The 12,184-nt window shown below is 52.9% G+C and overlaps 2 protein-coding genes across 5 annotated transcripts in view; one reads left to right on the top strand and one right to left on the bottom strand.

Annotated features, from left to right (window-relative positions):
• The window catches only part of CRAMP1 (cramped chromatin regulator homolog 1), a 53,756-nt gene extending 43,873 nt beyond the window's left edge, over window positions 1-9,883 (bottom strand). Inside the window, exons 1-2 of one of the 2 annotated variants that reach the window (XM_072942380.1) lie at window positions 9,642-9,883; window positions 7,229-7,575 (exon numbers count right to left, since the gene is read on the bottom strand). In XM_072942380.1, coding sequence (XP_072798481.1) covers window positions 7,229-7,574 — 346 coding nt within the window. In that variant the 5' untranslated portion in view covers window position 7,575; window positions 9,642-9,883. Of the gene's footprint in view, window positions 1-7,228; window positions 7,576-7,933; window positions 8,010-9,641 lie in introns of those variants that run through there. The other variant, XM_072942379.1, reaches the window with a different exon arrangement.
• A 1,295-nt stretch (window positions 9,884-11,178) lies between these two features.
• The window catches only part of IFT140 (intraflagellar transport 140), a 69,875-nt gene continuing 68,869 nt past the window's right edge, over window positions 11,179-12,184 (top strand). For all 3 annotated transcript variants that reach the window (XM_072942377.1, XM_006204391.4, XM_072942374.1), the window contains exon 1: window positions 11,179-11,593. The gene's annotated coding sequence lies outside the window, so the exon portion shown is untranslated. The remainder of the gene's footprint in view (window positions 11,594-12,184) is intronic.

Here is a 12,184-nt window from a genome sequence, read left to right as displayed (position 1 = left end):
CAAAATGAATGTTCAAAAAAGAAAGCAAATCACCCTCAGGTAACCATTTCTTATGTTTGGTGCCTGTTATTCCAGACCTTGAATGCTTTCCAAAAGTAAAGTAAAATTACAAAACTTCAAGGGGGAAGGAGAGCATGGACCTGGTATCTCCCTGAAATTTCAGATGAGGAAGAGGCATCACCACTCCATCTCAGGCTCCTTCAAGGGCTGTGTCTCAAGTAGGAGAAAACAGGAAGCAGGATCAGAGACCCGCAGAACTGGAAGGCGACACGGGAAAAATGCAGATAATGACAGAAGGGGGAAGACAGAAGCAAGCGAGGAGAACAGAAGAGGTAGGAAAGCAAGGAAGGGAAGAGAAGACGACTGTGAACAGGGCTAGGTGGGCGCAGGTGTGAGCCCAGCAGAGAGTGGAGAGCCAAAGTCACCGCTCTGCCTGTGACTGCATTTCTGAGGCCACAGAGTGGGGTCAGTGAGAGTCTGCATCCCGCAAAGCCGGCATCCGAGAAACCAGAGGGAAGCAGTGCACTAGAGCAGGAGCCCCAGCAGAAAGCTCTGTGAAAGCAAGAGCAGCGTCTCACTTCCCTGAGCCGAGCCCAGCACCAGGCCCCACACAGCAGATGCTCGGCGAGAGCCTGGGAACCAACAGGGCACAGGCCAACGTCTCCCTGGGGTTGCTCTGCCCTTTGCTCACCCCCAACCCCTGGGACCCAGCACCTCCAAAATGGAGTCCACTCGGCCCTCCTGACTGCTTCGGGGCCCTGGCTCCAGCTGGCCTCATCCCCTTTCCTGTTTCTGCTGCTGTTTCCCCCGGCTGGCTTGGCACCACCTCCAAGCAAGACAACATAACAGCCCCCTCTCCTGTCTCCCAAACCACCAACCCCAGCCACAGCCCATGCTCTGGAGCTCGCGTCTCAGGGACACAGACACGTAGCCTTGCTCTGCTTTCCCTGGCTGCACATCTGTCCACTCCACCACGAAAGGCTAGACTGCCCATCCCCCTCCCATCATGCATCTCTGTGCTGGCCCAGAATGCCAGTCCCAACACCCTCAAGTCCCCCAAAGAGGAGAGAAGGACCCCCATCTTTCTGCTGGGGAAGCCAGGGCACAGGTGGAGGAGCTGACCCAGTCTACCCAGCACGCCCAAAGTGGCCAGACCAGGGGCCGGGCAGGGAGGGAACAAGGATTCACATGGCTCCGGGAAAGCACATGCAAACATGCTGCTGCTTCTTTTCCTCAGAGCACACAGTGGTCCAAGTTGCAGGGAAGGAGAAACTGAGCTCCAAAAGCAGGGAAGCTGCAAGGTCGCCAGGCAGCAGGAGCCAAGCCAAAGCACTAGACTCTTGTTCCAGGCTGGGCGCTATCCTCTTGGGACAGGTGACATCATGCTGGCTGTCACCCACGTCACGGCTGCTCTTGTATTTTAATTACACGCAGAGACATGGGAATCCGAAGGTTCAGGGTAGAGGGAACTTGATCTCAACATCCCCTCTCAGACTGTGACGGACAAGGAAACTGAGTTTCCAATGGCTGCCCAGAGCCACGGGCCAGAGAGCAGCAGGCATCAGGACCCTGGATGACACTCACCTCTAAAAACCACCAAGTGACTCAATCAGGAAGACACAGAGGATGTAATAAAAGTCTGTCCCATCACTAGTTCCTTGTGCGGGAGCCTTCCTTGGAGCCTGGGGAACTTCCTTCCGAGGGCAAAGCAAAAATCCCAAGAGTGACAGAAGACCTACCAAACTCGAAGTCTTCAGGAACGTCCATCCCACCAAGAGAGGACACGCAGGCCTCCCATCACTTCATCCATTCCGAGCCAGGACATTTCCATTTAGTTAATAAAGGTGTCTTCAGTCCCACCTGCCTCCAAGTCCAGCATGGAGTGCCTCCCATTACCCACAACCATGGTCCAAGAGCATCGCCACCCTGTCCCACCACGAGGCAACACCAAGCTCTGCCAGGGGTGCTTCTGCACCTCTCAAAACACATGCCATCTGTGCCATATGTGGTAACAGCCAGATGTGACGGAGGGGATACCCTCTCTACCAAGGCCACATAGAGGTGAAGGAAGCCAATTCCCACGAAGAGCATCCCCAACAAAGGAATCCAAAGGCCTCCCCAGGCCACTGTCCTCCATCACACCCACTGCTGCCTGTCCGTCTACTGAAAGCAGCTCAACTCCACATGGCAGGTGTTCCAACTAGGATCCCTCCCAAACACACGTCGTTCAATCTGTCTCTAAAGAGCCACCAGACTCTCCAGTGATGCGGTGACAGACCCTGTCCAGGGTCCCTGGCCTCCGTGGCATACTCTTTCGTGACCTGAAGAAGACCTGGAACTGCACGGTCCTGAGACATGTCCCGCTCATCTCTGCATCTCGGGTGTCCTGCTCAGCATCTCCAGTGCTCAGCACCTCGCAAGGCTCAGCGCCCTCAGTGCTCAGATCAGGGCCAGCCTCCCTCGAAGACTTCCTGCTCCTCCCACAAACGTTTGAGAAAAACACAACTAAAATCCCATTGCTCCTACTGAAACGTATGTCCTCTTCATCAGATATGGTGAAGATTTCCTAATGGTTTTCTGCAGGTAATTCTGGGCATCCCACCCAAACCACAAACTCCTGCAAATGTCTTCTCTTCCTGGCGTTTTACATCCTGTCCTTCAACGCTAAGAACAGCGCAGTGACCTCACGTGGTAAGACGTTTCTACACACCACCACCTATGTCAAAGCTAGTTTTCACACTTGGGACTCTGCTGTCTGAAATCATCCCTCTGGTTGTATCTTCACATAATCCAAAACAAGACACAAAGTGCCACACAGAATAAAAACCCTGACATACACTTGGTGGGCACAAGACCATTCCAGGTGCTCACGAGAAACCACAGAAACATTAGTTTTGAAATGAAAAGTTGATAAAGTATTTGAAAATTTGCTTAGCCTTCAAACCAAAATTCAATTGTTACCTCATCTACTCACCTATACCATCTATCTGTGTCTTTGACATGAACCAAAAGCCATTTGTACAACTTTGAACTTAACAATGCACCCAGAATCCCTAGTTTACAGGTACTTTCTTCTCCATCCTGTACAGCTCATCATGGCATCTCTAAGTGGCCTGGGCCACAGGTCTCCTGACCTCCTCTGCACAGAGAGTCTGTGTCACACAACAGGGCTGAGTGTCGTGGTTACTGGGTCTTCCACGGACACGGCATGACACAGGGTGTGTCGGTGTGTGCTGGACAGAGTCAGGGGTATGTCCTGCCTCCTCTTCCTCTGCTCCCAACAAGGGCTGAGGGCTTTCACAAAGCTTGATGTCGTTGTCCAGGTAGGACAGTGGGATGGGCAGCCATCATTTACTGGATCAGACTGGGCACAAGAACCACAGCACTCCAGCCTCAGTGGTCTCAAGATGATCTGATGTATCTGTCCCCCTGCCCACCAGAGGGTAAGGCGGGGCAGGCACTTCACAGTAAATACGGCTGCACCCCAACCAGCACCCAGGTTTTGGCACAGGTGCCAACGAAAGAAGAATGAGAGTGATCACTGTGCGGACTAGAGGTGGAGCCGCAAGGGGCTGATACTGTCATACACCTGGTCAGGTGCACACTCTGGCCGCTCCCTGCCCAGGGCTCCCAGAGAGACCAGGGCTAAGCAGAGCCCACCAGAGAGAAAATAACCCTGATTTCAGGCGATCTACTTCCTTACGGGACCCAAGCCCCTCTGCACAGCTGACTCCTTCAGCCCTGAATGTTAAAGGGAAGTGCAGCTCACGCTGCTATCTCACCTGCCACGTCCTGAGAGTAAGGAACTTGAAGTCTGGGCGTGTCAAGTGGCTCCCTTCCACCCCTCCAGCAGTTCTGGATGGAGGAGCTGGGTCGCCTGATGACTGGTTCACCCCTCTTTCCAATATAACACCCGTCTCCCAAAGGTTGACTGCATCAATGTGAGATATTTCATTAGATGTATTTTAAAAATAACACAGAGAAGTTAGAGGCAGCCCAAAGATTATGCAAAATACAAGTTTTCCAAACACTGATTCCTAAGCATGAGCCCAGTGAAGGCAGAAGACATCACCCAGTTGTGCGCATTTTACAATTGGCTTGCCCAGCTCAGTGGAACAAGTTCTGGGGTGGGGGAGGCGGAGGGGACAGCAGTGAAAATGGAGGGTCTGACTCTGCCCCCACCTCAGGCCCTCCTCAGCCCACATCCCAACAGGGCAGCAGCTTGGCAGCATTCCTGGGACCTCTACCCCCTGCCTCCTGACAGGTGACCCTTTGACCCTGTTTGCCTATTCTAAGCTCGCCACCAGGCACATTTTCCCTCAGAGAAGCACTGAAAGCCTGTTAACCACTTACACAGGCTTCCTGGCATTATTTATCGTGGTGAAGCAGGCACTGGTGTCATCCCCAGTAATGGACAAAGAGACTGAGATGCACCAGTTCGCCCAGAATCACCCAGATCACAAACTGCCCAAACAGGGAAGGGCATGGGGGGGCTCGGTCTCTGGGCCCATGTTCTTCCAGACTGGGACCTGTCCGCCATGTGTCCTCGGGCCACTCCAGACAGCATGGCTGGATGAGACATTCATTTGGCATCAAGGGGACCCACTGGTTTCCGATCTACAGCTTACCTTCTGTTTAAATTGAGCAAGTTAGTTAAACAGCAAACCTCAGTGTCTGCACTCATTTAAAAGTGAAGTAACGGGATGGAAGATGCCCGGCACATAGGCTTAAGTCTTGGCTACCTTCTCTTTATCAATTCAAAAAGAATTTAATTCGAATTGTACTACCAAAAAAATTACTCTTCATTAAAGTTGACAAGAGTCTATTATTACGGAGAAAGGAAATACAGTTTTATAGAAAGATGCAAAATGAGAAGGACTTCCTTTCCTCCAAAAGCCTTTTCCTCCCAAACCCACTGCAAAGTTCTCCATGTATCACAGCTGAAACTAGAAAGCAGTAAGTAACCAACCAAAGGCATCTCCAATGATGGGGCTGGGATTATTCCTCAAATGTAATGGAAATTATATTTTCTTGAAGTGAAAAACTGAAAAATGACCGTTCTGTTCATTTCCTCACTGGTCCATGCTCACCAGCCCAGGTGGAAATTTCCATGGTCTGTAATACAAACACTCCTTGAAGAATTGTCTGCAAAGGTTACGGATAGGCTGTCACAAGTGGACCTTCTTTCTGGCAGATAAAGGAGGCAATGAGGAAGCAGAGGTTGCCCTGAGGTATGGGGAACCGGAGGGGAGGAGGGGGTCCTGGGTGTGGTGAAGTCCATCCAAAGGCTCTCAGAGCACAGCCATGAAGAGGCCCGACCAGAAGGCTCAAGGCCAAAAGCACACCGAGAAGTTCTGTGAGGCAGAGGACACAAACTTTCTACTCCGCTCCTCAACATCACCACTATGGTTTAGTTTTATTATTCATTGAAAGAGATATTTACTTGCTAAAATAGGAACATAAGTCACAAGAAGCACAAATTCTAACACATCTGCATTTTACTAACAGAAAGTAGACTGCTGCTCCAAGCCACACCTTGGGCAAAAACCAGGAACAGAGCTGGTGTGCGACTAAGCCAGGAAAACTTCTCCATCCGAGCCACACTCAACTGTACAAACAGAAGGAAACTTCCCCTCAGCAACTGCCCCAACTCTAACTGCAGTTTTGGCATCATTTCACCTTACGCATGGGCAGCCGCTTACAGGGGACAGAGTGCTTTCCTACCAGCGCCTTATTTCATCTTAGCAGCCACAGGGGGAGAGTGGAACGGTCCCTGCCCTTCCTCCTTTCGTAGGTGAGGAGGTCTCTCCAATGGAAACGCAGGTCAAACCAGCATACCCAGGTCAAGGGGGACGAGGATGAGGCCAGGAACTCTGACAGGACTCCAGATCCAGGGCTTCTGCAGCCACAAACCCTCGAAGGCACCCGAGGAACTTATGCATGGTAACTTGGACATACCGGCAACTAGGAGTGAAAAACTACTTTTCACAAAAGAACTAAAGCCAGTAAAACAAATGAATGTTTTCCTAATTAATCAGCAACTTTCACACCAAAATAAGCTTCTATGAGGCAAGTTTTAACTTCTGAAGCACACAAAGTTATCTCACACTTACATCTTTATGTAAGTATACCGACAGTAAAACAAGTCTTTATCAAAAAAACGAGTAACACCATGATTTCAGAGGCCAGTCCTCCTCAGTTGAGAATGAGGCAGAAGCAGCAAGTTTAATTGTACACACTTGGCACAGATCTCAAAAATGGATTCTCCATTAGCTCCTAAGATACATCCTTCTTGAAATTATCAGGACCATGTAATGTACTTAATTTACCATTTCCCAAGGAACTAAGTCAAAGTTTTTTTTTATGCAAAACACACTAGAAAATGGATATCTGCTATCTGTAAAAGTGCTGAAAACTTGGCCTGAAACAAGAAGGATATTAAGAACAATTCTCTTGTACAATGAGGAAAAAACACACTGCTGAAATACAGAGATACAAGCAGAAAACAATGGAGAACCAGCAGATGAGGAACAAAACTGACGTGCAGTTTTCTTATTACTTTCGTTGGGATCCTAGAAAAGCTCTAATGTTCTCAATCACCTGAAAACACCACGACAAACACTGCAGAATGTTGCTGGTTTGTATCAGGCCACAAATGTCTTCACTATCTACCACACCAGAGGAGATCCTTAGTCGTGGCGCCCAAGGAAACCTTAGTTGAAACTCAAAGGGCCAGGTCTTGGTGCCCTTGATATTTTCAAGCCTAGCACACTTGAGGTGGAAGGTGTTGAGCGCAAGTCAGACCTTTCCATCATTCATTTTTGGCTTCTTATCCATCTTTCCCCTAATGAGTTTCAAAATCCCTTTCCTTTGTTGTATTTTCACCACTTGATGTCTGAGGAAATAGACATGGCAGGTATTTTCTCTCTCCATTTCTAAATTACTGTCTGCTGTTTAAAACGACCTACCATATAAATCATCAATGATCCACTGAGGGGAAAAAACCCACCTTCAGGAATCTATTGGATCTGCCCAAATAAAGATGACTTACTGCGTCTTAACATACTTTTAATGCAGGAAAAAACGGCCTCTTTGGAGGAGAAAGAGGGCATGTCCCCCTCCAAAATGTGAGTGCGGAAGCTGCAGTGGAAGCACGTTGGCGGGGAGGGAAGGGTCCCTCTCCACCCCCAGGTGAGGACACCCTGTAAGGGGTTGGGGTCCCCCATACCTTTTCCGCGGGGCCCTGAACTGCTGGCGCTGCTGCTCCCCCCGGAGCAGGATGGGTCCTTCCTGAGCCTCTTGCTCTGCGGCCTCACGCTGGACCTGAGGAAGTGGTGCTGGTCCTGGGGGCAAGCGGGCGGCGGGGACGGGGCCTGCGGGCCGCCCGAGGGGACCTGGGGGCCGTCACCGCCGTCCCGGGGAGTCTTGCCGTCCCTCTTTGTGCCGCCGCTCTCCTCGGCCGCGTCCCCGCCGCCGGCCCCCTCTCCTTCCAGCGAGTCCTCATCGGCAGACCTCTTGCCCAGCCTCTTGAGCCCTTCCTCCCCGCTGCCGCCGTCTCCCAACTTCACTGTCATCCTGGCCGGGAGGGGAGAGGGGACCCTGGTGAGCGCGCGGCCCGAGCCTGCGAGAAGTTTAGCCGCACCGATCCCCTCTCAACATGGCCGCCGTTGTTTGTTCCAGATCCCCTCCCGGCGGCCCGCCCGCCCAAGCCCGGCCGAGCGGGGCCTGGGCCCGCCGCCCGCCCGACCCCGGCCCGGACCCCCGCGCTCCCGCCCGAGGCCCAGGAAACGGCGGCTGGCAGCGCGGAGGTGGTGAGGCAGTAGCTCGGCGACCGCGCCCGGACGGCCCTGCCCGCGCGGCGCCCCGGCCCGGGGGTCGGGTACCGGGTAGGGGGCCGGCGCCGGGGCTGGGCCGGGGTCCCGGAGCCACTTACCCCGCGGGCCCGCGGCTCATGGCACGCGCGGCGGGCAACCTGCGTACCGGCCTCGCTCCCAGCGCCGCCTGGGCCGGCCGGGCCTCGGCGCCCGCGCCCCCCCCACCCCTCCCCGCCCCATAAAACGCGCGGGGCCCGGGGCCCGCGCACCTGCCCCGCACGCCAGCCCCCAAAGTTGGCCCCGGAGTTGGGGCGACGGGCCCGGATCGACCCCGGCATGGGAGAGGCGCGGGCTCGCCTGCTTGCACAGGGAACTCCATGGTGGCCCGTGGCTGCCGGTCCGCCTGCTTATTTTAAAACACACATAAAGAATAATAAGCTCGGGGTTTCTGGGAATCTCGCTTCCCAGGGTGATCGATATGAACTACTGCGGGGATTTACGAATTAAAAATGCTTTTGCAACAAAGGAGCCTGTTGCATGGAATAGGTTGGAGCCACTGGTGAAAGTGACAGCACAGTTAAGTCCAGGTCCAAATGCAAGAATGAATAGAAAAGAATTGTGTTAAAACTCTTGGTAACCATGAATAAAAATCTCGCATTAACTTTGTTACCCTCTGCTGTGAGAAATATCAACAACAGAATACAATGACTCTCAAAATGTTTGTTTTTCATAAAGATCCACTCAATCAGTTTATTCTAAGAGACTCAGGTACTATCAATAATGTAGGGTCAGATACAGTCAGCGATGTGTACTTGAAATGAAGCAAGAAAGAGAAATACTAAATTCCTCAACAGGTGTTGATACCATGCTCAAACTATGTTTGACATATTCAACACGACTGCTGAGAATGGGAACATTTTCATGTAAAAGGAAACGAGAGCAAGGCATCAAGGCCAAAATGAAATACAGTAAGAGGCAAGGACCTTTCATAGAAAGATTTAGAAATGATTAATATTATAGTAATATCTCTACTGATCTGATGTATTCTGCCACAAAACTATCTGTAAGCTTGCATCTGTTGGAATTGATCTCATAAATCATTTGAATACACTCCAGCTAAAAAAAAAAAAACCTGCCAAAGAATACAACTATACAAGACATATCCCAAAATTAAAGGGCTTCATGGCACAAGACTCCTCACTACTCATTTCTCAACCTATTTCTATTAAGAAACCTCAAAATATCCCAAAGGGCCTTTCTCTAGGTTATAATGTGGAGAACCCTACTTCCCAGGGACCTGTCATCCTTAAGCTACCCAGTCAATCCAGGACCCGGGCAAAGCATACAACAGAAAAACACTTGCCCGTTCGCCAGGTTGAATATTGAAAGACACTAAACTAAATACAGAAGACGCGGCTTTTCAGAATTAAAAGGATATTGACACATTTCAGAGTCTTCCTCGAAGGGAAAAGTAAAACACGAAGATGGAATTCCTTTACCGAATACCTCCAACATGACTTTCTGACCGTGCACAGAGGTGGGGTCACCTCAAGCTCAATCCCGGCTGGACACCATTTGTCACATTTCGGGAAAGGGAAAGCAAAACCCTCCCTCCCGGGCCGATTTCTGGCTGCACACAAAGAGCGCTGTTAACGCAACACTTCTGGGTCTGGGCTCCCCCGAACCGCCCCGACAAAGCACCGCGTGCGTAACGGCCGCCAGGGCGCAGGCCGCTACTTCTGCAGCCCCGCTCCGGCTAGGAGCCCGGCCTCGCCGTGACAGCCGGTCGGGGCGTCCCAAGTCTCCCGAGCCCCAGCCTCTGGTCACCTTTTTCATCAACGCTTCGCAGCAGCCTGGCTTCCCGGGCCCCCCGGGAGCCTCCCGGGCGCCCGCAGAAACGGCCGGAGGCCGCAACGCAGAGGTGATCCTCCCGCCTTGGAAGCGGTCGCCGAGCGACACTCGCCCTGGCACGTCTCCTCCGCGACTGGCGTGCGGCTGACGGGGCTGCGGGCGACGGTGCTGCAGCCGCTCAGCCTCCCGGAGGCCCGACCCGCGGCGCACAGGAGCAGTTCCGGCTACGGAGGCCGGCGGAGTCCTCGGAGGCGACGCGCGGGGCGGGGCCGGGGCGGTGGGCGCGAGGGGCAGGGCGGGGCGACGCGCGCGGGGCCGAGCACGCCGAGGTTTCCAGCGGGCGCGCCCCCTCACGGGCGCTCCCATTGGCCAGCAGCGGGCGCGCGCGCTTACACGCACCGACGCTGGGCGGGGGCAGAGGCCGGCCTGCGGCGCGGGTGATGTTGTGACGCCGTCCTCGCGGCTGTGCGGACTGGTACGTCTCTCTCGATTGGTGGATCGACAGCCAATAGAGTCAGAGCCTAGGCTGTGATTGGCCTGAGTCGTGTTGACGGATGCGTGAGAAGAAAACGCCGCCTCAGCTATGAGTCTTGAATCAGGCGCGAACCAGGTTTTTACGGAGAAAGTGTTAAAAGTGTAACTGAGGCCGATAAGCACACCTTTTATTGAGTTGAGTGCGTGTTTTTAAAGTTTTTTAGTGTTTCGGATGGTGCTGAGCACTTAGGTTGTTTTTCTTCGTTTTGGCGATAAAGGAGTGTGTTTTGAATCTAGTGTTTACAGAGTGAATCAAGATAAGACTGATCCGTGTTTAAGGGTACAAACTTATAAGAAATAGTATCTAACACACAGTACAACGGATACACACAATAATATTGCACTATAACTATGTAATATGATAAATATCGCTACTTCCCGATTATAATATATACATGTATCAAAGTAACACTACACCTTAAATTTACACAATGTTACATGTCAAATTTGTTCAACAAAATTCTAGTGTTTATGAAAATGGGGCTTTTAAAAATACTCTTGTATATGTGTGATCCTGCGCCTAGCCCCTCTGATTAGGTAGTACCTACACATTCCTCTTATTTTTTCTCTTTAACAACGTGGGCTTTTTTGCTGTAGTAACTTTTTTTTTTAATGAATGACATTGCTTTGCTTTTCAAAATTAGTTTAACCCACAGACCGTTAGGCCAGGGCGGCACGTTGGTGATGCCTTTATGGAATGCAGTCTGCCGGCAGGATTAGAAACCAGGTTGGTTTTTAACCGGATGAACCTGTATCGTTGACTACTATTTTCTCGCCAAAGGCGTCCGTAAAAACCGCCAAACACTGAACGCATGTCATAAGTTAGCAACTTCACTGGATTTTCTCAGGAATACTCTTGAACGACACCCTCCACGAGACTAGACAAAGCAGAACCTAGCAAACCGTCTGGGGTCGAGAAGACCAGCAATATGATTAACCAGAGAGGAGAGAATCTTAAAAAAAAAAAAATGGCGTTCCGTTTCTTTCCCGCAGTCTCTCTGCTGCCTTCCTCCTGGATTGACCTAGGGGTTTGGAAAAATGTAACCATAGGTCCCCAAGGGGCCGTTTACCCCCATCACACCTAGAGGAATTCACCAGCTTCCCTCCTCTGCGCAGCTTCCCTCCTCATGGCCCCTCCCTTCAAGCTAGAGTTGTCGTCTCTAGACCGTGACTGCGAAGAAGAAAAACTGCCCCACAACACCGCGGAGCTCGCCAACCGCGGGAGGGATCCTGCCCTCGCGCCGCACGAACATCCCCGATAATCTTCGGCTCTTTCCGGCCTCTCTGGGTGCTTCGGGCGGCCTCGGCATCTGCTCGCTTAGCTTCGGTTGTATCCGAGTTCGGCTCGCAGCTGTTGAACCGGCAACGCGCGGCGGCGCTGCGGCCCAGCAAAGGTGGGTGCGGGCCCCGGGTCCGGGCCAGAGAGTAGGGGGTCGGGAGTCCGGGAGCCAGGGAGGAGGGAAACGAAGCGGCGAGGCCAGGGAGGGGCTTGGGAGGCCTGGGGCCTGGGCAGCTCGGGGGATCGGCGGCTTCCGAGGGGTCCCGGAGCTTGGGGCCGGGAGGGCGACGAGGCGGGCCGACCCCCTTCCCTCGCCCTCCTAGGTTACTTTCGTCCCGAAATCCGGCCTCGCGGATCGCCTGACCGCATCGCGGGTCAGGCCAAGGCGAGGGGGTGCGGGGCGCGGCCTCCGAGCGGTCAGCGCGAGCTGAGGGCCACCTCCAGTGCAGACAGGTCCGACTGAGGGCCGCGTAGCCGCGCGAGTCTCGAGGGAGTGGACCCGGAGGGGAGGTGGCGGCGCCAGCAGCGCTCGCGGTAACACCCGGATAGGAAGGGAATAAGAAAACCACTTTTCGGCGCAGTCAGTCCTGCAGCCCGAGGGACCGCACCGTCCAAATCAGCGATGGCCATGGGACGCAGTTCTGACCCTGCACTGCCCGAAGCCCAGGGGCGGTTGTCCAGAGGGTGAGGCTTTTCGGGGTGGCCC

Source organism: Vicugna pacos, chromosome 18, assembly GCF_048564905.1.
Source record: "Vicugna pacos chromosome 18, VicPac4, whole genome shotgun sequence".
Classification (NCBI taxonomy): domain Eukaryota; kingdom Metazoa; phylum Chordata; class Mammalia; order Artiodactyla; family Camelidae; genus Vicugna; species Vicugna pacos.
The sequence above is the reverse complement of the archived record's forward strand: the minus strand, read 5'-3'. Positions and strand labels throughout refer to the sequence as shown.